Consider the following 25,359-nt stretch of genomic DNA (forward strand, 5'->3'; position numbering starts at 1 on the left):
TGCTCTGGCTGATGAAGTATGGGGGGACACAGCACCATATCTGGGCATCACTGACAGCTGACTGTCCTTAGCCCCTCCCCTTATGTTCTTGGCCCTGTACCTTGCAGGGCGCTGAGCCAGGCCCCTGCCACCTTGCCCCAAGGCCTGGGGTGGCAGTTGGTGTTGCTGGATCTGTGAGATAGTTTGAGGAGATGCTCTGTCAGTCTTTCCTGTAGAAGCTGAACCGTGATGGAGAAGCAATGAAAGACTGGATCCCGAGCCTCCCACCTCCCAAGTTGGGCTCCATTCTTTCACTCTTTTCTTGGTCTGTGCTTCTTTCCTACTGCTCTGCTTTACACTTACTTGTTTGTCCAAGCGGACTAAGTGCATGGATTTAACAGATATGCAGACTTTTATAATCATCAAAAAATCGTGTTGGGTAATTAAGAAAAAAACTTCAAGATTTTCCTTCTGCTGAGTACCTTTCACAGATGTTAATTTAATGTATTCATCCTATTTCCTTTTTCCTTGTAGCATAAAGTTTGTGAATTTTTTCTTCTGAAACACCTGACAACAGCAGAAAAGTTTTGCGAAGTGGATTTTGCTCACTTGCCTGATTTAAGTGATGACCTTTTATGGAGGAATGTTGTGTACTACTATGAAGTAGAAAATAAGCAAGGTATTACATTCATATTTCTTTCTTCACTTACTAGTTTTTAAACGTAAACTAAGTGTTACTGTACCATATTACTATAATTAATATTAGAATTTGTCAGCTATATGTCTCACAATTCCTCCAATGCATCTTCCTCATTCCTGGGGTAGATGAGTGGTGGGATACAAGTTCATTACTACCTAGAACAGCAGTAAACTACTGTCCTTGCCCCTACTCCCATCCTCTTACACTGATTAAGCAGTTCCTGCAAGCTACTGTTGGATTTAGTCATGATTCCCCTCTTCCCCTCCCCTCCCCTTGTCTACTCCCCATCTTCCTGATTCAAGAAGAAATAACTGGGCAAGTCATCCTGCTTGCTTCTAAATGCTTGCACAAGGCTTGGAAGCTTGTGTGAATGTGTATTTTGAGTGAGTATCTCGCCCCCTGGTGTTATTCTGTGAAGGCATGTCTATACCAGGCAACTAAAATCAAATGAGTGACTTCCAGAATAACTAAATCAAAATAGCATGTCAACACTATGGAGAAGAATCAAAATAAGGTAGAACTATTCCAAAATAGTGCATCCACACTGAATAGAGTCTTCTTCAGACTTGCAGCCCCATGAAGCTCTCTGGGGAGGGCACCAGAGGAGTGGATACTTCCTGTGGCTGCTGGGTTAGGCAAGCTGCAATGCATGCTGCCAAGAGCTCCTGTCCAAGGCTGTATTGCACAAGCCACACCACGCGTGCTTCCCTCCGTGGGACATCAAAGGACCACGGTGGGCACACACATCCCTGTGCTCCGGTTGCCCTTGCAGATGTCACTGTACATAAGACATGGAGCTAGAGCTGCAGCACGGCATTATCACTTTCATGGGCCACATGCTGCACCTCATGGCGCAGTACCACCAAGCTGCCCGCAAGTTGCTGCAGCAGGATGAACCTCAGCATGGTCTGCAAGCTCTGCTCATCCAGGTCCTGGCACTCCTGTTGGTGAGTGTGCCTCCCAATCCCCTGGACACCATGGAACACCCCTATTGGTGGTGTGAGATGAGCTCAGATTGGTGGGACCACATCACTTTGCAGGTATGGGAGGATCAGCTGTGGCTGTGCAACTTCTGGATCTGGAAGGCCACCTTCCTGGAGCTCTGCAAGTGGTTGCCTCTACCCTCAGCTGACAGGACAACTACATGAGACCCACCATTCCCATGCAAAAGTGCATGGTTATTGCCCTATGGAAGCATACCATATTACAGATCTACATCTCAGTTGGCAATCAGTTTGACATAGGGAAATCTACAGTCAAGGCTGTGCTCCTGAAGGTGCCCAAGGCCATCAACCACATGCTGGTTGATGGGTCGTCACTCCAGGAAATGTGGGTGCCATAGTGGACAGCTTCACCTCCATGGGCTTTCCGAACTGAGGAGGTTGGGGGATGACAGGAAGAGGAGGAAGACATAGATGGGATGCACATGCCTGTCCTGGTCCCTGACCACTGGGCCACAGACTACATCAATAGGAAGAGGTACTGCCAGCCCTTGTGGGTCACAAGAAACACTTCACTGACATCAATGTTGGATAGTCAGGAAAGGTGAATGATACCCACATCCTTCTTCCCTGACTGCACCATCAGTGTCAGAGAGGTGGACATGCCCTTCATCATCCTGGGTGATGCTGCCTTCCCCTTGCACCCAAGCTCAGGAAGCCATATACAGGCAGCCTGGACCCCAGCAAGGAGCAGTTCAACAGCAAGCTGAGAAAGTGCTGCATTGTGGTGGAAGGTGTGTTTGGTGGTTTGAAGGCGAGGTTCAGGTGTCTGCTCACCTGCCTGTAAGTAAACAAGTGCACCATCCCCTTCATGGTGGTGGCCCGTTGTGTGCTCCACAGCATATGCAAGAGCAAGGGGAAGGTGTTCCTTCCAAGGCTAGGGGATGAGGCTGACCATCTACCCAGGGAGTATGAGCACTCAGTGCTATCTGGAGAGCACATTGAGGGGCCATACTCATCAGAGAGGGCCTGAGTGAGGGTTTCATGTGAGACCAGTTCTCAGACCCTCCCCCGTTCTGCTCCACAAGGGGCCCTGCTTTACCTGTGCATGCCTGTCACCCCCACCCCTCCCTTCCCAGGCTCTCCCTTACCACCTTTCCTCCTCCCCAGCAGATCAAACAATAAAGCCAGAAGGTGTGGAACAAGAGGACTTTTTATTGGTGGGGGATGTACAAGCAGGGAGAGAATAGGGAGAGAACCTGGAACAGGGGAGGGGAAGGGGCCTCAGGGATGGGGTTGGAGGTGGCACCCACCCTGTGAGACAATGGAAGGCATCAGCTTCCCTAGGGATCCCACCGCCCCATGTTCTGGACCCCAGCAGGGGTCTAGGAGGGGAAGCTAGAGGATTGTCAGAGACAGTAACTGGTGTCCCACTGCATGCAAGCTGTCAGGTGCTTCAGCAATGTGGTGTAGCTGGAGCACATGGAGTTTTGCTGGCACACCAGCTCAGCCCAGGTGCATGCCCTCTGCTCCTAATTGGTGACCTGCTCCTGGCACTCTTCCTCGAGTCCCTGGACAAGGACTACAGGGAGGCCATCCGCTCATGCATCAGGTTGTCCTTGGTGAGTTTCAGTCTATGTATCTCTCATGCCTGGATAGGTGGCATGGGAACTGGGTGATGTGCCAAGGTTACAGATTGCACAGCTGTGAAGAAAGGTTACAACAGCCCTCATCACTGATGACACTGTATGATGATGACCTGATCTCCAAGAAGACACCATGGGCCTCAGTGCAGAGAATAGCACTGTGCTTTGGGCAAAGAATAGGTTGCCTAAACAGTGGGCATTGTCAGTGGGTCACAGATGTCCCAGGGGAACATCACAGCACCAACAGCCCAGGGATGGAACAGCATGGGAGAATGCCAGCCAGGCCAGATGTATGCAGGCAGGAAGTGGGTATGGGGCAACATGGTGTCCTTCTGTGTCTTGTGAGTGATGGACCCATCCCTTGCAGTGTACCACAGGGAGAGAACCGCCATCTCTGCCTACTGGGTGGGTGGGATGGGGTAGGGTGAGGTTTAAGGGAGAAGTGTGTGAGTGGCAGAGTCTACTTGCTGCAGGTGAGGCTAACAGGTTCCCCTCTGCTACCTCCCCTGCAGCAGGTTGCTGGGCACAAGATTGGTTGCCTCCGCATCACCGTGCTTGACCATGAGTGAATGCTGTCCTGGTACAGGCATGACCCTAGGCCATAGGCAGCACTGCTGTGTGGTTCCATAACCCCAAACTTCTAAGTGGTGGCTTGCAGTGAGACAGTGTCCCACCACGGAGGGTGGGATGGGACAGGTCCCTCCACGTACCCCATGGGGTGGACCAAGGGGTCCGCATGTGAGAACATCAGAGAGATGAACACTCTATGTGCAGACAGGTAGATGAGCAGTTTCGTGACCCTGTGGCTAGGTGGGCCTGGAGTGGTGTGTACTCCCTCCTGTGGCCCATCACCTGCCCCCACTTGTGGATAGGAAAAGTCATGGAACTCACCTGAGGTGGCCTCCCCTCGTCTTTGGCGTTAGGAAGGCTGGCAGTGTCCTGGGGGCAGAGGCCAGCTCCAGCATCAGGAGTGCCTTCTGGCTGGCAGGAAGGGTTGCCTGGCTGGCCTTGTCTTCATCATCATCTGCTATTCTGCCCTCCTGTAGACTGACACTGGGCATGTCCTGGCTGGACTTGATGATAGTGCGGGAGGCAGCTGGCCTTTTTCTCAGGTAGACATTGAGATGGTGGTAATTGCAGCATGTGGTGCCACCTCAGAGTAACCGCTCTGCTCTCTGGCCCTGTGGTAGGCTTGCCATAGCTCTTTCATTTTGAGATGGCCCTGGTCCAGGGTCTGGGTGTACCCCTTCTCAGCCAGGCTGCTGGCGATATGTCCATAGATGGCCGCCTTCCTCTTCTTGGTGAGGAGATCCAGAAGTTAGTCTTCTCCCCGCAGATCTTGATGAGGTCCAGAATCTCTGCACCTGCTCAGGCTGAGGCACTCCTGAATCCCTGGGCAGTGGCTGCCATGGGAGCTGCAAGACTGCTAGCAGCCATTGGGGGTCTGGAGGTGTGTGGAATGGGGTCAGTCATGCTGGCTCTGGGTAGTGGTGTCCTGCACAGGGCCATCACAGCTGGACACATTGTCTGAGGCCTTCTTCTCTTGGAGCCTTTTGGAGTTCCACAGGAGGAGGGGACCAGTGAAGTTGCCTGGTGCGTCTAGAGCAGTCAGGTCTGCAGCTGTGAGGGGCCTCTAGAGGCCAATTAGTTCAAATGAACAGCAAAAAGTGTTACTCCTCATGGGAAGCAGGAGTCCCAATTTAGAAATAAGCAGACCTTTGTTTCAAAATAACAGGCATGGCAGACTACCTTTGCACTACAGCCATCCTTTGAAAGAAGTTCTTCCGGAAGAGCTCTTCTGAAAAAACTTCTTTAGAAAACATGCCTCCATGCACAAAGAAGTGGATTGAAAAAGCAATCCGCTCTTTCGATAGAGAGCATCCACACAGCTCCTGCTCTTTAGAAAGAACAGACCAAGGATCGAAAAATCCAGCACCATGAGGGCTGTTCTTCCAAAAAAAAAAGAGTCCAAGGATTCTCTACACAAGCTTTCTTTTGAAAGAAGCTTTCTAAAGAAGGTGGTCCTCCTGGTCTGGGAGCGGAAGAGGGCTTCCAGAAGAAGAGCTGCGTTCTTTCGATTTTGAATCGAAAGAGCACATTTTGTGTGTAGACACTCCACATATTTTTTTCAAAAAAGGGCCAGGTTTTCCAAAAGGACCTGCTAGTATAGACGCAGCTGTAGTGTGGTTGCTCACCTTGTTATTTCAAAATAGGGCCTTATTTCAAAATTAAGCCCTCATATAGACCAGGCCAAACACACATAACCTCATTTGCTTTTGTCACTTTGATTCTGTCTTGTACTGTATTTACAAAAGTCCTCAATTCTGTCACTTATACTGAAGTGTGCAAAAAAATTCAAGAAAGCTAGTTTTAAAATAAATATTTTCTAGGAACATATTAGTTCCTACTCTACCTTTCTTCTTAGGGTTAAATTTGGAAATGGGTGAAAAAATTAAGAAAGAGTACGAATGCCTGTGGAGTACCATATCAAAACTAGCTGGAAAGGATGATGATGGAAAGTCTTTGCCTCTGAGGAGAAATTCTACATATTTTCTTGACCAAAAAAAAGGAAAGACCACTTCACCAACTAAAGGTACCATAGTAACAATCTTCAATGTATACTATGTTATGACTTTAACTTGTGCTTGTAAAATTGTATTTATTAAACATAAATAAAAATATGTCACAAGATTAAGAAGGCTGTTCTCTTCTGTAGAAAACATATGATTCCTGCATGAACAGAACAGCCTGCTTAATCCTGTGAACATACTTGGAAGAAATAATACCCATTAGAGGAAAATACTGAGTTGATTAAGCTGTTGCCTATATTTAACCAGAAGCATAATGAGACTTGGTATGGAGGATTCCATACATAGCTGGACAAGGGGCAGCCTCCTTGCAGGAAGGAGCCAGAGCGGGGACAGTCCCCAGAGCCTTCCCCCCAAACACCCCAGACAGCCACTGGACAGCCAGCAGACTGTGGAGGTGTAGTTGGCTGGAGAGGGGAAGCAGGAAAAGGGACAGCCTCCTGCAGCCTGGTCCAGCCCAGACAGCCTGCAGAACTCGGGGGCCAGCTAGAGAAGGGGCAGCCCCTGGAAGCCTGCAGACTACGGGATGGATCATTAGAGGCAGTGGGAAGCCCCTGGAACGTGGCCCTACCTGGACAGCCTGCAGGCTATTGGGAGGCTGCTGGAGGGTGGGAAAGTTGGAGAGGGGGCATTCCCTAGAGCCTGGTCCACCCAGACAGCCTGCAGACCACAGGGGGTGGGGGCAGCTGGTGGTCAGCATATCACCAAAGCCTGCCTCATTGACAGCCTGCAGACCATGGGAGTCAGCTGGAGTGGGGAAAGCCCCTTGGAGCCTGGACCCCCCCACCAGACAGCCTGCATACTGTGGGAAGCTGCTGGCGGGATGCAGTCCCATGGAACCTGGCTCCCTCCCACAGCCTGCAGGCCATGGGGGGCAATCCCTGAAGCCTGGCACCTCCCTAGACAACCTGCAGGAGGAGTAAAATTTTGAGGAGTAAGGGGACCTCGACGTAGCGCGGCAACTTCAAAGTGCCCACAGCTACACGTATGCTGGCACTTCAAAGTTTGATGCTTCGAAGTTGCCGCAGGGGAAAATTAGCCTAATAAGGTGCTCCGTATTCACCACGGCACTTCATTAGTAATCTCCTGTGGCCCTGATTACCATGCCCTCTTCGAAGTTGGGGGTCAAATGTAGACACAGCTTCTGTGTTCAATCAAGCAAGTGTAAATGATAGAGGACAACATTTTCAAACCTGAGTATCTAAAATTAGGCTCCTAAATTAAATAAAATAAAATAAAATAAAATTAACACAATAAAAATAGCCCAAAATTCTAAGAAGAGCAAAATGCCTTGATTATCAAAAGTGATAGCATCTACAACTCCCATGGCAAGCCAAGTCACTTTTATTTGGGAGCCCCAGTATGGACGTAAAAGTCTTATTTTGGATGCTTAGGTTTCAAAAAAACAACAAGTCCTGTGGCAACTTATAGACCAGCAGATATTTTGAAGCATAAGCTTTTGTGGGCAAAGACCCACTTGCACATGCATCTGATAAAGTGTGTCTTTGCCCACGAAAGCTTATGCTCCAAAAAGTCTGTTAGTCTATAAGGCGCCACAGTATCATTGTTTTTGCAGGTACAGACTAACACAGCTACCCCTCTGATACTTGGGTTTGAAAGTTTTGGCTGGAAGGAATGAGCTTTATACACTATAGAATCTTTTGTTAACTAGTTTCACAGAGAAATAATATTAACCAAAATTCCTCCTGGATAATTTGTTCAATAAATCTGAGTTATCAGTAGAAGCTTATTTTTAGTACTGCTTTCCCTTGCATGAAGGGCATTGTGACTGTGCTCTACTGAAATTGCATTTGAATATTATTCTAAAATGTTGAGGTAAAAGTGTTATTGCAGTTGACTTTTGAAGAACTGTCTTTTTTCATATTGAAAAGAACCCAAGAAGATTCCAAATGTAGGTCTTATACCCATGACTTCCAAGGTGGTGGATACATTTGCTGGAGATATTTTAAGTGACCTACCATTCTTAAAAAGGTATGTGTTTGTTTTACCACTTTCTTTTTCTGAATACGTACCTAAGATTAAATCATTGGGTATCATGGTTTTGTCATGTTATAGGAATTTTCATTGTGATGACTATTTTTGTCTCCATAATTTTGTCTGAAACAACTCAAGCAACATTTTCAAAACTCTAATTTAAAATATAAGGAATTATGAAGTGAAAATAGTATGTATTCAAGTGTAAAAACAAACAGAACAACCAACCATATTGATATACCAGAGTAGCTCATAGTGGCATTTCTGTATATTACAGTATAGTACAGGATGCTCTCCCTATTTATTTGTATCAAGTTATTTCATAAATAATTTTGAGTTTTATGTCTCTCACACACCCACACCCTCCTTCCACCCACCAATTTATAATATATACCCAAAATCTTTGGGATGAAGACCAGGATCAACAATTCTGCTCTTTAGGCATATTGGAATGTTCTACAACAAAGGCACAGCTTGTCTGTACAGAAGATGGAGCTTTGTTAGGGACTGACCTGAAACTGTGGAATGAATTCCCACAGAAATGAAGGGCCATCAGAAATTTCACCAACTTCCACTCCAAATACAAGACATATTCTTTGATCTGCCTTCTCTGCTATAAACACAAGTGCATTAAGCCCCTTCAAACTCTCCAAACAATAAAAACCACCCCTCCAAACCTTTCCAGAACAAATCACATAAATTACCCCAAGTGGGGACCATATGAGAAAGGGAACAAACCACAACTGGCAAATATTAGTCATGTCACTTAACACACTACTGGAAGATGCTCAGATACTGTAGTGATGAGTGTGATATAAAAACTGATATAGAACTACGTTACTAAAATGTGACACACAACAGGACCAGAGTCATTCATCCGCTGACCACCCAAGACACTCACTCAATTCAGTGTGGATTCAAAAACTGTCCAGTCAGGTTGCCCATGTAAACCACATTGGGACCTTTGGCTTGTTGCTCACATTTGCTCCCAAGAAGATACTATGGACGATGCCAGTGGCCAAAATCGTGTTTATAGTTGGACTCCCGTTGCTTCAAACATCAGTCTTTTTAAACAAAAGTTATCAACAAAAGGAACATTTTCTAAATATAAACAGATCTTGAGACCACCTGGTATCAGAAAGAGGCCGTTGGTGGTATGCAATAATATGTGTGGCACCATCACACTGGGGTGAATTTCACACATAAGAGGGATATGGAATCACCCTATTCAGGTGCTGATTAACATAAGCATATGGTTATGGATCTTTGTTTCATTGAAACTACAGAGGGAAGTCCTGGCCCCACTGAAGTCACTGGGAGTTTTTCCTTAGCTTCCTCAACTTCACCAAGATTGGGATTTTACCTACAGACTTAAGTACTTTATACTTTCACAACTGCATGTTCAAAATTTGATATTATTCCCATATGTTCTATCAGATCAGCAACCTACAAATGTGACGTATTTTAAAACCTGTATTTCTGAAAAATATATTACAAATAGTATTCATTATCAATGCTGTATCTTTTGTTTTTTAGTGATGACTCTGTTATTATTTCACTTATTAAACAAAAAGAATTTGATGAAATTCGACACTGGCATTCAGGAAAGCTTCTTAGTGATGATTATGACAGAACGAAGTCCAGCTCTCAAGGTAAAATATAAGACATCATGCAGATAAAGCTGGTGTATTCAGTATGAATAATTTTATAGTTTCATAAAATGATTTAAAATTTCACTAATCACTAATATAATGAAATAATGTGCATTGGGTAAAGGATAGGCTTTTCAAAGTGTATAGTATTTAACTCACTAAGGTTCCAGTCCCTGAGTGGAGCACACTGGTGCTATTGTAATAAAAACAGTGATAATTAATATAAAAAAGTGACTTGTGTTTGAAGTACTCTTTTCTCCATTCAGAAATAGTGGGGATTGCTGAGATTATTTTAGTAGGATTACTCATATGCCTTATGTTGAACATATCTTTAGTTGTTTATGGGATCAATACCATAGTTAATGAGCACTAAAAAAAATAAAATAAAAGTAACCATTACATAAAACTGTACATATTAGAAATTAAGCAACAGCTAAACACTTTTCTTCATATGCAAGGCAATCAATATTTGATTGACAAAATTTATTATTTTTGCATGAAAAGACATCATTATGTATGCAGACTTTGAGAAAAATTCTGCAGTATATTATTAATATAACTTTTTTCTGCCTTTTTTGTTTCCATTATGGCAAATAATTATTCTGAGTTCATCTTAATTTAAGGCTAAATTATGGCTGCTACTGCATAGGCATGCTAGAGGAAAGGCCTCAACAGGACTTTTGTGTCCAGCTGCGAGCACCACATTTCAGGAAAGTTGTGGACAAACTAGAGGAAGTCCAGCTAACAGCAACAACAACAATTAAGCACTAGAATAAATTTCCAAAGGAAGTTGTGGAAGTACTATCACTGGAGATTTTAAAACAAAAAGCAGTCAAGTAGAACTTTAAAGACTAGCAAAATGGTTTATTAGGTGAGCTTTCGTGGGACAGACCCACTTCTTCAGACCATAGCTAGTGTATAGACTAGCACGGCTTCCTCTTTGTTACTATTCAACATGCAAGGCACTACATTTGTAGATTTTAAGAGTAGGTTGCACAGGCACCTCTCAGGGATGGTCTTAGTCCCACCATGGCTGTGGCCACACTAGACCCCTCCTTTTGGAAGAGGCATGTTAGTGAGGGATTTCAGAAAATGCTAATGAGGCACTGCATATTCATGTCAGCACCTCATTAGCATCTTCCGAAATCTCTCATTAACATGCCCCTTCCAAAAGGAGGGGGCTAGTACAGCCACAGCTGTGGTGGGATTAAGACCATCCCTGAGGGGTGCCTGCCTACTGACATGAATATGCAGTGCCTCATTAGCATAATGACAGCCACCCACGATTCGAAAGTGCCACTTTCGAAACACACCCCTGCCCATGTAGCTGGCGGCCTTTCTAAAGGACCCCCTGATTTTGAAAGCCCCTTCTTCCTGTTAGCATCTTCCAAAATCCCTCATTAAAATGCCCCTTCCGGAAAGAAGGGGTGGTGTGCCCACAGCCCATTAGTACAGAAGACTTGGACAGAAAATCTCTCAAGGTCTTTTCCAGTCCTATTAGTCTGTGATCTTGACTCAACTGCAAACCTGTGGCTACTTGGAGGGAAAGCAGAGCAATGAATGCTGCTGCTTCACACCCAAGCTCTCTAGAACCTGGACTGTCCTGCTTCCTCCCTGAATTTTTGTGAAGCACCATCAGAAGAGGAAGTCTGCATACTCATAACCTTCTGAGGAGGACTCCTTGTAATCTTTCAAGTGATGATGTAACAAATTGTGACTTAGAGTGATGATATGCAAGGCTTGTATCTGCAAACATGACAGTACAACAGAGCCTTGGCACTTCTTATATGGTCCATTTGCTTTAAAGTGGCCTTATTGCTGCTCTGAAATGCTGAATAGGTTAAAAACAAATCCTCCATCAGAACCATCTATTTCTAGATAGCATCATTAGTTCTCTTTCTGGCAATTCCAAAGAACTGCTAGTGTCATTAGAAGCAGATGGCACCAAATGGCATGACATTTCAAAACACTTTTGCAGGGTAAGACAAAGCCTCCATACCTCACAATGCAAAAACTGAAAGGGAGATATGTAGGCAGGGAGATGAAGGATATTAAAATCATGTATGTGTGTATAACATCATTTGTGTACTTTGAAGCAATGTGCAAAGATCCATGGGCCCTTCGAAGCAATCAAAAGTTGCAGTCTTTTCTACGGTTTTATGGAGCATCACTGGAAGGCAACATTTCGAAAACAATTGTAACCCAACCGGATACTCCAAAGAAGGCTTATTCTGACATGAAAACCAGCAAAAAAAATCATGTAAGACCTATAAAGTATCTCCATGAGATCAGTCTATCTACTCTTTTATGCATATAGTGCACAGTAATGATTTTTTAAATTATGCTTTAAATTATGTAGTAAAGGAATTCCTACCATTCTTTTTCTGCCATTGTAAGAGTTCTGATTTGGGAGTTCCTTTTTTCCCCAGTAATTAAGGTTTCTAGATTTTCTCTTTTCTTACTGAAGGAGTTCTCTTGCTTCAGTTCTTTGTTCATCTTTCCATTTATTAATGGCATGATCTTGGTGCTACTGCAGTAAGCTGAGTTTTGCTGTTGATTTCCCAATCCTGCATTGAGCTCTCTTTGGCCTACAGCAGGATAAGAGACTAAGTAAAAAACTGGTAAGGAAAGACCAAATTTTGTCTTATTAAAAATGGATTATTTTACATTGTTGAAATTCTGCTCTCTGCAAAGGCCATAACAGATAGGTTTATAACAGGAGACAGATCCACTTGTGATCTCTGAATCAAATCAAAGTAACATTTATCCCACCGGAAGTACAGGCAGTAGGGAACATTAATATTTTTGAACAAGGAATCACACACGCAACCAGGACAAGAAGCAAGGGCAATATTGAAATAAAAATTTGAATGCAATAAATAATGGATGCTTGGGCAGGAGGTGGGTTGAATGTCTAAGGAATATGAACGAGTTAATAGCATATTATTAGTATATTATAGATTTTATTCTTTTACAAGATTGTTTACTCTGAACATTGTGAGGCTCCTAGAACTCTGGATAAATGCTGTAAAATATTCAAATCAATTAATAAATGAATAAGATACGCTTTTTTTTAAAAAAGATTTAATGGCATCATAGGAAAGCATGGAGAGGGTCTGATAGGGTGAGGAGTTGGAGCATAACAGATTTTTGGTACAAGTCTATTTAGTGGCCAGCAGGTCACTGGGGCTTGCCTGTTGGCATATCTGCCTACTGTGAAGAACTTGCACAGCCAGCAGACAGAACAGAAATCAAGTGCCTTACAACACTGGAAACATTTTCAGCTTTGGATCAAGATTAATCTTTTCAGACCATCACATATTAACTAAGGTGTAGCTGCACTGACTTCAGTGGAGCGAGGTCCATTTACACCAGCTAAAAATCTGACCTCCAGTCTTTAAATAATTACTTCAAGTGCAATCCTGGCTTCACAAAGCCATCAGAGAAACTCTCATTGTTTCTTTGGGGATGGGATTAACTGCAGGATATAATGTTGCAACTTTTACACAAAAGGTGTACTACTATCCACATTGTAATGAGTGCAGGTAAATGTATATCTAAAAATGAATGATATAGTCTGTAATCCCATGCAGTTCAGAGATACCAAAATAAAAAATAGTGGCTACTACTTTTTGCCCTACCTTGCTATTTTAGAGCCTGAATCGCACTCTTTGCATTCAGCAGAAATTTAGACACAGGTGTAATCCTGGTGTCTTCAATTAAAATATGGCAATGGTGTGATTTTATTGCCTTGCATCTTGTGTAGTTATCTATATCTGTGCAAAATGGGTGTAATATACTACTGTTCTGATCTGTTAGCATTACATTCACTTTCCCTTCAATGGAAAAACTGTCAGATTGCAAACTTTTTATGGATCCTGTCACAGGATTGGGGCCTTACGTGCTATGGCAATACAAATAAATAAATAGCTACATAAATTAACAAAAGAGCTGAGAATCAAGCAATGTGTTTGGTGTTCATGGCAATTGAAATACTAATATTTCCCCATATATATTAACTGTTAAAATCACTTTAAAATCATAGTGTGAAAAAATACCCATCCGATAAAGCTACTGATGATATCAAAAGATAAACTGAGCAACCAGAAAAAAAAAGTTATGCAATTTCCATGAGTCCACTGACTACTGATTTAGTTTGAAGAGGTTTTATATAAAAGCCAACTTATAGATGAATAATGGGTAATAAATAGTATTAAGCAGTGAAAACAAAAAGCAGTCAAGTAGCACTTTAAAGACTAGCAAAATAGTTTATTAGGTGAGCTTTCGTGGGACAGACCCACTTCTTCAGATCATAGCCAGACCAGAACAGACTCAATATTGATAATATTGATAAAATTGATAATATTGAGTCTGTTCTGGTCTAGCTATGGTCTGAAGAAGTGGGTCTGTCCCACGAAAGCTCACCTAATAAGCTATTTTGCTAGTCTTTAAAGTGCTACTTGACTGCTTTTTGTTTTGAAAGTGTATAGACTAGCACGGCTTACTCTCTGTTACTATTAAGCAGTGAGTTACTTAATGGTGGATACACATCAATGTTTGTTGTATTGTCAGACATTATGATTTGTTCTTTAAAATTTCACAAAATTGTAAAGTTTTATGTATGTAGTATATTTATTTAATTGACAGAAGACTAAAGCAGAAATAATTATTGAGGAAAACCAAAAAAGAATGAAAGCTGAAGAGGAAATAAAAGAAAAGAAACAATGGGACGCTCTTGCCATTGAAAAGTTAATGCAAGAAAATTTTAACTCTGGAATAAGTAAACTAGAGGATTTTCTGAAGAAGTGTCACAGTGATTCTGTGAAATGTACTGCAGAAATGGCAGTAATGAATATCTGTTTTGAAGTATGGCTAGAACAATGCAAAGAGCAAGGTATGTGAAAGTATGTTTAAGTCATTTGGAAGGGTTTGGTATGCATTATTTAACTGTAGCAAGACTGCAGAAGAAAATCCTAATAAACTTTACCTATCATAGTATTATTGGGCTTTTATTTTACGAGCACACAGCTAGCTGGTGTATGTGTTCAGGGAAGAGAGTGCAAGAAAACTGCCTGCAACCTTCTAGCACAATAAATATGTGCAACTGGAGTTTCTTTTAGGGGATTCATCTGGCGATGCAGAAGGGAGTATGTACTTGACATGTGGCATCTTAACTCATCATTTTGGTGTCTTTTTATATTATAATAATCTTCCATAATGAGAGTATTCCAGATTTTGTTAAATCAGTTTTGTAGCAGAGAGCACTGGGTCACCAGCTGGCTGTTGTTTCCAGTCAGATAAAGGCACAAAGGAATTGTATGAGTTTTGTGTTTTGTGTACCAAGCTGGGACTGCTGTCTGGCTTCCATTCTCTCATACCCTAGTGTGAATGCTAAACTTCAAATACACTGCAGTATTATATCCCCCTATCATATAGTGCAAGACCTGGACACCGGAAGAATATAGTAAACTCTTTCATATCTGCCAACCCTGGGACCTTGAGGTTCCTGGATAATAAAAAATGCACTTGATAGAGAGGCGTTTGCGGGATCCCTGGCCCGGAAATAGGGGTCCCCACCAGCCCCACAGCTGGGAGCTGGCTGGGGGAACAGCCCCTCCAGCAGCACCAGCCCCAGGGAGCAGGTGGGATGATGGTTTGGGGGAACTCAAAAAGCCCAGGAGTGGGAGAACTCCACGGGTGCACAGAACTCTGCCGGCATGTGGGGCAATGTTGAGGCATGGGGCTCTGCCATCTGGCCCAGGAGCTTCAGGCACATGGGGCTCTGCCAGCACATGGGGCAACCCCAGGGCACCAGGGCTCAGTCGGTGGCCCCAGGCTCTACTGGCACATTGGGCTCTGCCAGTGTGAAGGGCAATGCCAACAGCTCTGGGCTCTGTTGGTGCACAGAGCTCTGCTGGTGGCCTGGCGCACGGAGCTCTGCCGCTGTGCAGGGCTCTACCAGCGGCCCTGGGGCATGTGGCTCTACAAGAGTGTGAGGGTCTTCTGGTGGCCCGGTGTGTGGGGCTGTGCTGGTGGGCGGGGCAATGTTGGTGCATGGGCCAATTCCAGTGGCCCAGGGCATAGGGCTCTGCCAGTGGCCTCAGGGCATGGGGGAACTCCGTTGGGGAGTTGAGCTCTGCCAGGGCTGGGGGAACCCTGGCAGCCCAGGGGCTGAGAACTGTGAGCTCCAGCCCCGGCCAAGAAAACCCAGGGGTGGAGCCAGCATGGGCTGGTGCCTATTATCTGAGAGTTCCGGTTTCACAAATACCAGATAAGAAGGAGTATCCTGCATATTTTTAGAGCAATGCACATGTCCTAGAATATTAATAAGGTGTAAACAGCAAAGCATTTTTTTTTAAATTTCCAAAGCACCACCTACAAGCATCCTCCATGAAAGGAGGCAAATGTGTAAAGGCTCTGGGCATATTTTTGTGCATTTTGATTCATACATAACATTTATAAAAACCCATTCAGAACTCTACACAATTTTGCTTTATATTTAAAATATATATTAAAGTAATACAAACAAAAATATGTCATTTCCTCCCCTAATTCATCCCCTAAAAAAGGAACACTTTAGCCATAGATCACAACTCTCAGAGCCCAAGCCTCAGCTATCAATTCATATGTATCTGCATAAAAATATGGCAAGAAGTGGGCTTTGCATCACATCCTGAAGGTCCATAAAGTTGAACTATTTCGTATGTGTCCTTCATCCAGAGAGCCTGAAATTAAAACAAATCATACGGTGTCTGCAACAGTAACCCTTGATAGGACTGCTTCTTAGTTAGATATTTCATTCCGTTGCGTCCCAGAACAGTTCTACAATGTGGCTTTATGTTGTTAGCTTTTATTGGGAATTTGCTGCTACGTGGCTTTTCAAACTTACAACAAAATGAGAATCATTTCACATGGTCCCATAGGGTAAAACTACATTGTTATAAAAAGCTGAAGCTGGCCTGGACCAGCTGTTTCAGGCTTGCAGGGTTCAGGCGTTGCAGTGTTGATGTCTGGGCTTGAGCCTGAGATGTGGGACCTTCCCTCCACTTTGGACAGAGCCTGTGCATCTGTGATGATCATTTGGCCCTTGTGTGGAGGGTTTTGCCACTTCTCAAATGAACAAAAATATATTTTGAAATTAAAAATGAGGTTATCAAGATGGCTGAATATTTTGTTTTTCAAGGAAAGCAAGTAAAAGATATAAATACAGCTGTTGAAGTAATGAGAAGAATCCATTCCTTGCTGAACAAATATAAAAACATATTGGAGAAGACAGATTATCAAAAGATTGCAAAATGTCTTAGATACTTTGGATTTGACAATTTAGCATCGACTTTAGATTCTACTCAGGTAATGTCTGTGTAACGATTTTACTACTCAACATACTTATAACTTAATCTCTGCTGCAGTTTTTGTCATACAATTAGTATTTTTTCAAAATGTCTAAAATTGCATACAAAAACAATGTTAAAAATATCATTTAGATTGCAAAGTCAATTATTTCAAATGCAGGAGATACCAGCCATATGATTGCCCTGAAATCTTATTTCTGGCCCCCTGCATGTACGTCTTGTTCATCTAAGTAAAGCAGAGGCCCTAGGGGAAAAAATATGTGATCGTGTAAAGGCTGCATTCTGAGATACATATCCAGAATAGGGCCAAATTAAGATTGCACAGTCAACTGTAAATCTGTCATTTCCTGACTTTTAAGTGCTTGATTTTGCCACCTGAATACATTTTGAAAAATATTATTTCAAGTGTGTTTTTTAATGAAAAAGGTAAGGACAAACTCTATTATGAGCAACTGGAAGAAGTACAGTATTGTGAGTCATCAGTTCATATCTGAACTTTCAGCACAGCAGCATACTTCTACTACTTAACCTACAGGTAGAACCTTGCAAATCCATGGATTTATATCCATGGATGTGTGTCTATATCTTTATATCCACAGGTTTCTGCATCCACAGATGTGGATGCAGATTCTGTGGCCTGTTTTTGTGGATTCAGGTACAATTTTGCAGATACTAACCCTAACCCCGCTAATGTGCAACTATCTGCTTTATATCCATGAGTATCAGTGCAGGGCTCTACCCACAGGAATCCAAAATTATCTGGCAGTTGGAGAAGACAGTTTTGTCAGAGGGAGTTTGGATTTCCAGCGTGATCATGGAGGGAGCACTCTCATTTCTTCCTTTGTCCAAGAGTGGAAGAAGCTCTTGAGCTAGGTTCCAGTCTTCAGAAAGGATGAACTGCAAGGACTAAGGGTTAGGACCTAGGGGACCTATGGGTGAGGGGACCTCACTTAATTTTCTCCTCTCCCCCTACATCCACTACAAGGTGCTAGGTCTGGAAGGAGGAGTGAAGCCTGGCTATGTTCATCACCTACACCTGCTCCAACAGCACTTCAGCCACGCTCTAATTGCTTCCTTGCCCTAGAATGTTCATGTTTAATTGTTTTTCAGACTGACACAATTTTCCTGAGGTACAAATATGGGAAAAGGGAATTTCAGATTTTTAAGAGATTATATCTCAGCAAAAGTGGAAGCTTAATTGGCAAAAAAAGACATTTCTGCTCAACAGATCACCCATTGTATTATACCAAACCGTACTGCAGACAAAGCAAGTGTTAGAGATTCTCAAATATCTCAAGAGTCTTTCATAAAGAGAAATGTTAGACCACCTAAATATAGGACCTGCTACTGGCTCTCCCCTAATAAAACCAAGGCTAATAAAAGAGGAGTAAGAAGGGGAGCAATATTTTGTAATCAACAAGTTAAACCTTTAAAACAAAATTTAGAAACTTTAGTGCCATGTTATAAAATCTAGAACATCGCTCCTACTGTTGTTCCATGCATTGCCTTTGTCTGAGTGATGGTGAAGCATCTGATGAAGTGAGTCTTTGCTCACGAAAGCTCAGGCTCAAAACTTTTCTGTTAGTCTATAAGGTGCCACAGAACCCTTCATTGCTGTTACAGATACAGACTAACACAGCTATCCCTCTGAGGCTTGTTCTTGTGTGGCACTGGGTGCCTTTTGCATTCAGCACTATTTTCACCACCTCCTGAACTCTTGATTACTATTCAAACAATGTCGAAAAGAGTTTTGGGTGTCTTGATGCTACTGTTTAAGGTCCTGATCCTGCCATCACCTGGAGATTTCTCAACTCCTTGCTACTCTAAGACCATAATAATTTGATGCTTAGCTAGAAAAAGAAACTTCACATATTTTATGTTCATCCTTTACTGTAGGAAATGAATAACTAGATAGATTATTGATATTTGTCTGTGAAGTGAAAAAAATGTCCTTAATATAAAAAACAAGCTATGTGAAAAATTCTAAATGTTTACAGGTTCCGGGGGGTGACAGAAAAGAGAAGGCAAAGATTTCTAAGTATGCTGTTGGCATGGGAGCAGCTCGGTTTCAGCTACAGTACATGGGTCATTGCCTCTTACGGGACGAGAGAACAGATCGAGATCCCAGGATCCAGCATTTTATCCCAGATACGTGGCAGGTAATACTGTGAAGTCTGACTTAGTGTTTTCATAGGTAATCCTTGTGAGAAGTGCAAACATTCAAATATAACATGAAATTCTACCGAACCGCATATAAAAACCCCAAAAGATAAAAACCAAAAACAAAACAAATACTATTCACAGCCTCTTTGAAAAAAAGATTTGGGAACTTAATTTTCAGGGACCTCCAATTTCATCTACAGGGCTGTGTGAGGAGAATAATTTATATCAGGGATGTGCAAATTTTTTGATGGTGGTTTTCCAAAGGCTTTGTAGAAAGGTGTCACAAGATAGAGTGAGAAAACTTCATACCCAAAAGAATCACCTTTTGGGACCACAAGCCACCCGAAGCAAGAATGACATTGCAGAATCTCATCTTTTGGAGGTGAAGTGACAACAATGAGCATGTTACTCTACCTTTTCACCTGTGTCTCCATGAACCCAAAGAATTTCCACTACTGAGAAGTACTGAGCTAGCAGGAAGTGACTATATGTTCCTTGCTTCCAGTTCTAGCTCCTAGTCTACTATTTCTCCACAAAATTCTCTGGGTATGGAGGAGGAGTTTGTTCAGGAGGAAAAGGCCCTTACTGGGATGAGACAGAGGTCTATGTGAAAGCATGGCTGTAGGGAAGAAGGCACTGGAGTGAAGCACGTTATTTCCATAGCAGGGATGCATCAAATAATGCAGGGATAAAAAGAAAAGATGATTGTGTGCTGGTGAACTTAAATGGGTCTAATTTTATCATAATATATTAAAAAGTTTGAAAAAGATGTTGTCTTGACTTATAGCCCATGCCTCTCTTTATCTGCAGAGAGACCTTCTTGATGTTGTGGATAATAATGAATCTGCAGTAATCGTAGCCCCTACTTCATCAGGGAAGACATATGCCTCTTACTACTGCATGGAAAAAGTCCTGAAAGAAAGTAATGAAGGGGTGGTTGTGTATGTTGCTCCAACAAAGGTATGGCTTAAATGAGTAGATGGCAAAGTTTAATGAAAAGTGATGTACAGCAAAATAAAATCATATTTCAATCAAATCCTCAAAACATGAGCTACACTGACTTTGCTGGAGTCACTGATTTGCACCTGCTGAGGATCTGGCCCAAGTCAGCTAAAACCTTAAGCAACTAGTCAATGTTAAAATCAGTGGTTTGCTTAAGCGGACTTCAGAATTTAGCTTATTTGATGTTGTCTTCGTTACACCTGACACTATTTTTGTATGATGTTTACAGCTTTATACCTCGTACTGTGTCTGAGTCTATCATAATACTTGGTAATAAATATTCACTGTAGTTTGAATTCAGGTTCACGTTAATGAATGTGCACTGACACAAAGTCAGAATAACACAATGGTGAATTATGTTGTTTATAGTGTATATTTTCTTAGTTATCAAAATTTTATTAACATGTTACTGATGTGTTGCTTTTCTTTCATAATCAGGCTCTTGTTAACCAAGTATGGGCAACTGTTCATAATCGATTTAACAAGACGTTGCCTGATGGCATGGTAGTAAGTGGTGTCTTCACAAGAGATTACCGCCATGATGCTCTGAACTGTCAGGTATATCTATTATTTCAGATTTGTTTTTATTATATGCTACATTTCTTTATGTAATTCAAGTTTGAACTTCTGGAAGCCTGCACCTCAGAAAGTTCATCATAGTACTATTTTTTAAAGTATGAACTTCCAAAGAGATCAGAATATAATAGAAGAAAAATCTAATATTGTAGAAATCATCACAAACAGGTCTTTCCTAATGTCTGAATTTCACTCCATTTTATATGAAGTTCCAACGGAGATGATAGATCTTGTGTGTACAACAAACTGGTTTGTTTACTCGCCAATTTTGTAAATCAGAGTGTAATAATATACCCTGAAGTTAAGAATCTACACCACCCTTCCCCTGACCTTTTTTAACAAGTATGTTCTCAGATTCGTGTCTCTCTCTCAAGGTGTAAAGCCAATAAGCAGCTTAATTTAGAACTGCTCCTTCTGCAGCTGCTCCTACAAACCAGAGCCTCTGGTGCCTTCCTCTCTGCAGTTTTTTTCCCCCAAGGCCACATAGTGTGGGGAGGAAAGGCAGCATCTGGGACCTAATTTCCCAAAATGGGGGCTGGGCATCTGCCTTGCACAGTTCTGGATCTAGGAGGATACTGGGGTGGGGGAGAGGTGACAAGACCCCATTTTACCTCCTCCCTTCCCTACAACTGTCCCTGCTTTGTCTGTCTCTGAAGCTGCTGATACCATCTACAAACTCTGGAGTCTTGAACTATTTTCTGAAGTAAACTTACATCTCACACTTAAAACATAAGTGTATTAAGTGTTAATCACCAGACTAGCTTACTTTCTAAACATTGGAACAACAAGAAGTCCTGTAGCACCTTACAGACTAACAGATGTTTTGGAGCATAAGCTTTCGTGGGCAAAGACCTGCTATCAGATGCAACATACTAAACATAGGAATTCATTCCTAGCACAAAAGAGTAATTTAGTTTTGGCTCTTAATAGATAAGATTAATAGAATGTGCAAGAATGGGGATTTGTACTGTGGGGCCATGTACTCTGCAGCCTGGGGCTTTTCGGAGGAGATTGGGCACAGAATTCAAATAGAAAGTGAATAGGATGTATAATGGGTTAGCTCGTTCAGCTAATATTTAGATCATCTGACATTTTGGATTCTTATCTGGGACATACCCAGAATCCGCACCTTTGGCTATTCAGCCACCTCTAGCTGTTACACACTGAAAATAAAAAGTGTTTGTTATATGCTTTATTTGTCCATGGTATCCAGTACTTTTGCCACTTACCACATGTGGCAATTAGTACACTGCATTGTGGCGAATGCATGCATACCTAACTCATAAGAAATAATAATTCTTCAAATTTGTCACACATGCTCAAGATGATTAGTACTGGCGTGAAGTGGCAGGCAGCTTGCCAGCCGGCAGGGAACCCCTGCAGGCGCTAATGGCACCAGCTCTGAAAGGGAGCACTGCAGGGCATGGCAAGGATGAGGGTTTGGTATCATATCCTCTAAGGTGTTGGGGCAGCGCCACTGTCTGCATGCTACTCACAGGGAACAGCTGGAGCCATGGAACTTGCAGCCACACCAGGGGGTGGTTGTTGCAGGCTATGTGGGGTTCAAAGCCCTTCTGTAGTCAGCCTTTCTTTGCTTCAATGAGTTGTGTTGCCGTACTTGCGTCTGCGATTATTGTGTTGTATCAGTTTTGTGCAGATTCAAAGACCAAAAGGTATTTATTTTTCTAATATTATTTAATAAAGTTTTGTATAATATAATGTGGTGAATATGGAAAGATGACAATCACACAATCACAGCCCTGACTTCCTTTCCACTGCTTCTTTATGTTATAAAGCTATGTTTTAAAACAAAGGCATCTGTCAGCAGGTTTCAAATAACGGGCTGCAAATGTTTTTCAGGTACTAGTGACGGTGCCTCAGTGCTTTGAAATCCTGATGCTGTCACCTCACCGCCAGCAATGGCTCAAGCGGATCAGATATGTTATATTTGATGAGGTAGATTTTTACTCTCCTTCGCTTCTACCGGATTTATTAAAGAACGGTTAATTAAAATGCCAGTAGCTAAGTAAGTGTGACATATTTACATACACATATTCTAGCTACTTCAAAGAAGCTCCACTCCCTCTGCCAGTGGCACTTGGTGAGCTATCCATGCACCTTTTTCGTTTGATGCTGCCATGCTGCTCCCTCACTTTTTCAAAGTCTCCTGTTCATGTCGGTATGACAGTTCTCTGCTGGTCTGAACCACAGGAATTTCTTTCTCTCCAGGTCTTAAGCAAAGGCCATTTGTGATTCCAGGTATAAGAAATATTGCAAGTACAATATTAAGCTACCTTCTTTCACATGGACTCGGGCTGTGGTGTCCAATACATTCGCTACTTGCCACATGTGGCCAATAGGAAACTGCATTGTGGTGAATGCACGCAGGCGAGGTAGCCTGCCAGCCAGTGGGAAACCCCTGCAGGCACTGATGCCACCCGCGCTGAAAGGGAGCACTGTAGGGCATGGCAAGTATGGGGCTTAGGTATCACACCCTCTAATGCGTGAGGGCAGTGCCGCTGTCTGTACATTACTTGCAAGGAACAGCTGTAGCTGCACCACTCCCAGCTGCACCAGAGGGGAGAGTGGTTGTTACAGGCTGCATGGGGTTTAAAGCCATTTCGCAATTAGCATTTCTTTGCTGCAGCTTGTGTCTGTTGCCGTACTTGCGTCTGTGATTATTAAGTCATCTCACAGTTTTGTGCAAATTCAAAGGCCAGAAGGTATTTATATTTCTAATTACTTGTCTTCTTCAGTTCATACATAGGTAATAATTATTTACTTGCAATGTTATGTAATAAGTATGAAATACCTACCAATATTCTTGTGTTATTTAATAAAGTTTTGCATAACATAATGTGGCAAATATGGAAAGACAACAACCACAAGTGTGACAAGCTTTGAATACCTATTGGACATTGCTATACCAGTGTTCTGCTCACAGAGGAATCAGGAGCACATTGTATCTTGCTGTCTGGAATGGCTCACAACCGTGAGTGCTAACATCAGGGTAGATCGTCAGAAAACAAGGATAGAAACCCCAGTGTGGTGATTGTTCTATAATCAGGTTTCAACAAAGCAGTACTACATGTGAACTAGTGGATCACTAGACAATTTCTATCAGTGACAAAGGCATTTTCCTTAGGCCAAGGGTGGGCAGCCAGGAATAGTGGGTGGGCTGCATGAATGGGCTTCTATCAGCTCAGTGGGTCACAGCAGCCAATGCCTACTGGGGTTCCTCTTGTGCCCTTCAGCCCCCTGTCTGCCCTCCCTCCCCCATGTTCCTCTTGTGCACTGAGATACCAGAACCCTGCACTTCTTATGCTCTTCCCCTCCCTTCCAACATTTTGTGAGCACTCAAATTTCCTGATTCGCACTATGTCCTTTCTCGCGGAGCTGGAATGCTGCAAACCCATGATTCCTGGCACTCCAGCTCTGGAAGGGAGAGGGAGAAGTGGGGACGGAGCACAAATCAGGTGATTTGCACACTCTGAAAGTGCTAGGAGGGAGGGGGAGGCGTAAGTAGTGAGGGGCTCCAGTGCCTCAGTGTGTGAGAGGCAGATAGGGGAAGGAGCAACCAGGGACCCGGGGGTCACAGGTGGAGCCCCAGTGGTGCACAGGTGGCCCATTGGCTGCAGGTTGCCCATCACTGCCTTAGATTCTACCTTGCCACCCAGACAAACTGTGGTTTGTGATGACGGTCCCTTAAATAAAAAATCACACCACATCAGGTTTTTCCTAGTCACTTACCCCAGGTTAATTGGTACTTCAGATCTGACACCAAAGATTGCTGGCAGCCAATTCCATAGCAAACTAAGTACAGGTTTATTAGCTAAGAAAAGGAAATGAGACTTATTGAGGGGTCAAAGCAGGAAAAATGTATTAGCAGGTGAATCACAGTTTGTCAGTGCAAATTGTATCAGAGATGCAATAATCCAGATTTATAATATATTCCCACAGAAAGCAAGCTGAGGGTGTGTCTGCCCACATGGACTGCTCCTTTGATAACCATGAGTGAGGAACCCATTTTGATTCTCTGACCTCAGGTCACCACCATTAATGCCATGTGATTTGGAATTAACTGCTTCTGTTGAAGCCCTCAAGTCCTCTGTTAGCATTTCATAAGCTTTCTTTGGTGGGTTATTTAGTCACAGGGTATATAAACATTTGCTGTTACATTACAACCAGTGAAAACAATACAAGTAATTTTATACTGGTTTTCATGAAGTTTAAACATCTGAATATATATGTATATCCTAATTGCTTTGATCTACGCTAATACACAAGCAAATTGTCCTATGGCCAGGGCCTGACCTTGTCTATCAGCATCAAACCCTGTCTCTAAATAATATTTATCATGCAGAACTTTATGGAAGTACAATATGCTGCTGTTTCTCCATTTGTGGGCTGGAGGTGTCAATTTACTGTGTTGGGATTTGGAAAGCTGGAAGGACAGTGGGGAAAATACTGTAAATCTACTACATAGCATAGAAAGTAAAATTATGTTTATTCTAATGTTTAAAATCCATATTAAAAGATAAATATTATGTTCAATAACAGGTTCATTGTCTCGGTGGTGAAATTGGAGCCGAAGTTTGGGAGCACCTTCTAGTTATGATTCAATGTCCATTTTTGGCTCTCTCTGCAACTATTAGCAATCCAGAACATCTTACTGAGTAAATATTATTTTTCATTAAAGTGCAAAATTAGTCATCTCATTTGATTTTAATTTCTTTATTTTTTTAATCTCTGCATTTTGAAAACA

At 42.7% G+C, this 25,359-nt stretch overlaps 1 protein-coding gene across 1 annotated transcript in view; it reads left to right on the forward strand.

Moving 5' to 3' along the window:
• DDX60 (DExD/H-box helicase 60) overlaps positions 1 to 25,359 on the forward strand; it is a 93,159-nt gene that overhangs the window by 22,830 nt on the left and 44,970 nt on the right. Inside the window, exons 10-21 of the mRNA XM_074993062.1 lie at positions 514 to 658; positions 5,692 to 5,859; positions 7,747 to 7,846; positions 9,386 to 9,501; positions 11,598 to 11,761; positions 14,149 to 14,395; positions 16,685 to 16,851; positions 18,851 to 19,012; positions 19,827 to 19,976; positions 20,457 to 20,576; positions 22,455 to 22,550; positions 25,155 to 25,270. Of these exons, the coding sequence (XP_074849163.1) occupies positions 514 to 658; positions 5,692 to 5,859; positions 7,747 to 7,846; positions 9,386 to 9,501; positions 11,598 to 11,761; positions 14,149 to 14,395; positions 16,685 to 16,851; positions 18,851 to 19,012; positions 19,827 to 19,976; positions 20,457 to 20,576; positions 22,455 to 22,550; positions 25,155 to 25,270 (1,751 nt within the window). The remainder of the gene's footprint in view (positions 1 to 513; positions 659 to 5,691; positions 5,860 to 7,746; positions 7,847 to 9,385; positions 9,502 to 11,597; positions 11,762 to 14,148; positions 14,396 to 16,684; positions 16,852 to 18,850; positions 19,013 to 19,826; positions 19,977 to 20,456; positions 20,577 to 22,454; positions 22,551 to 25,154; positions 25,271 to 25,359) is intronic.

Source organism: Carettochelys insculpta, chromosome 4 (assembly GCF_033958435.1).
Source record: "Carettochelys insculpta isolate YL-2023 chromosome 4, ASM3395843v1, whole genome shotgun sequence".
Lineage (NCBI taxonomy): Eukaryota > Metazoa > Chordata > Testudines > Carettochelyidae > Carettochelys > Carettochelys insculpta.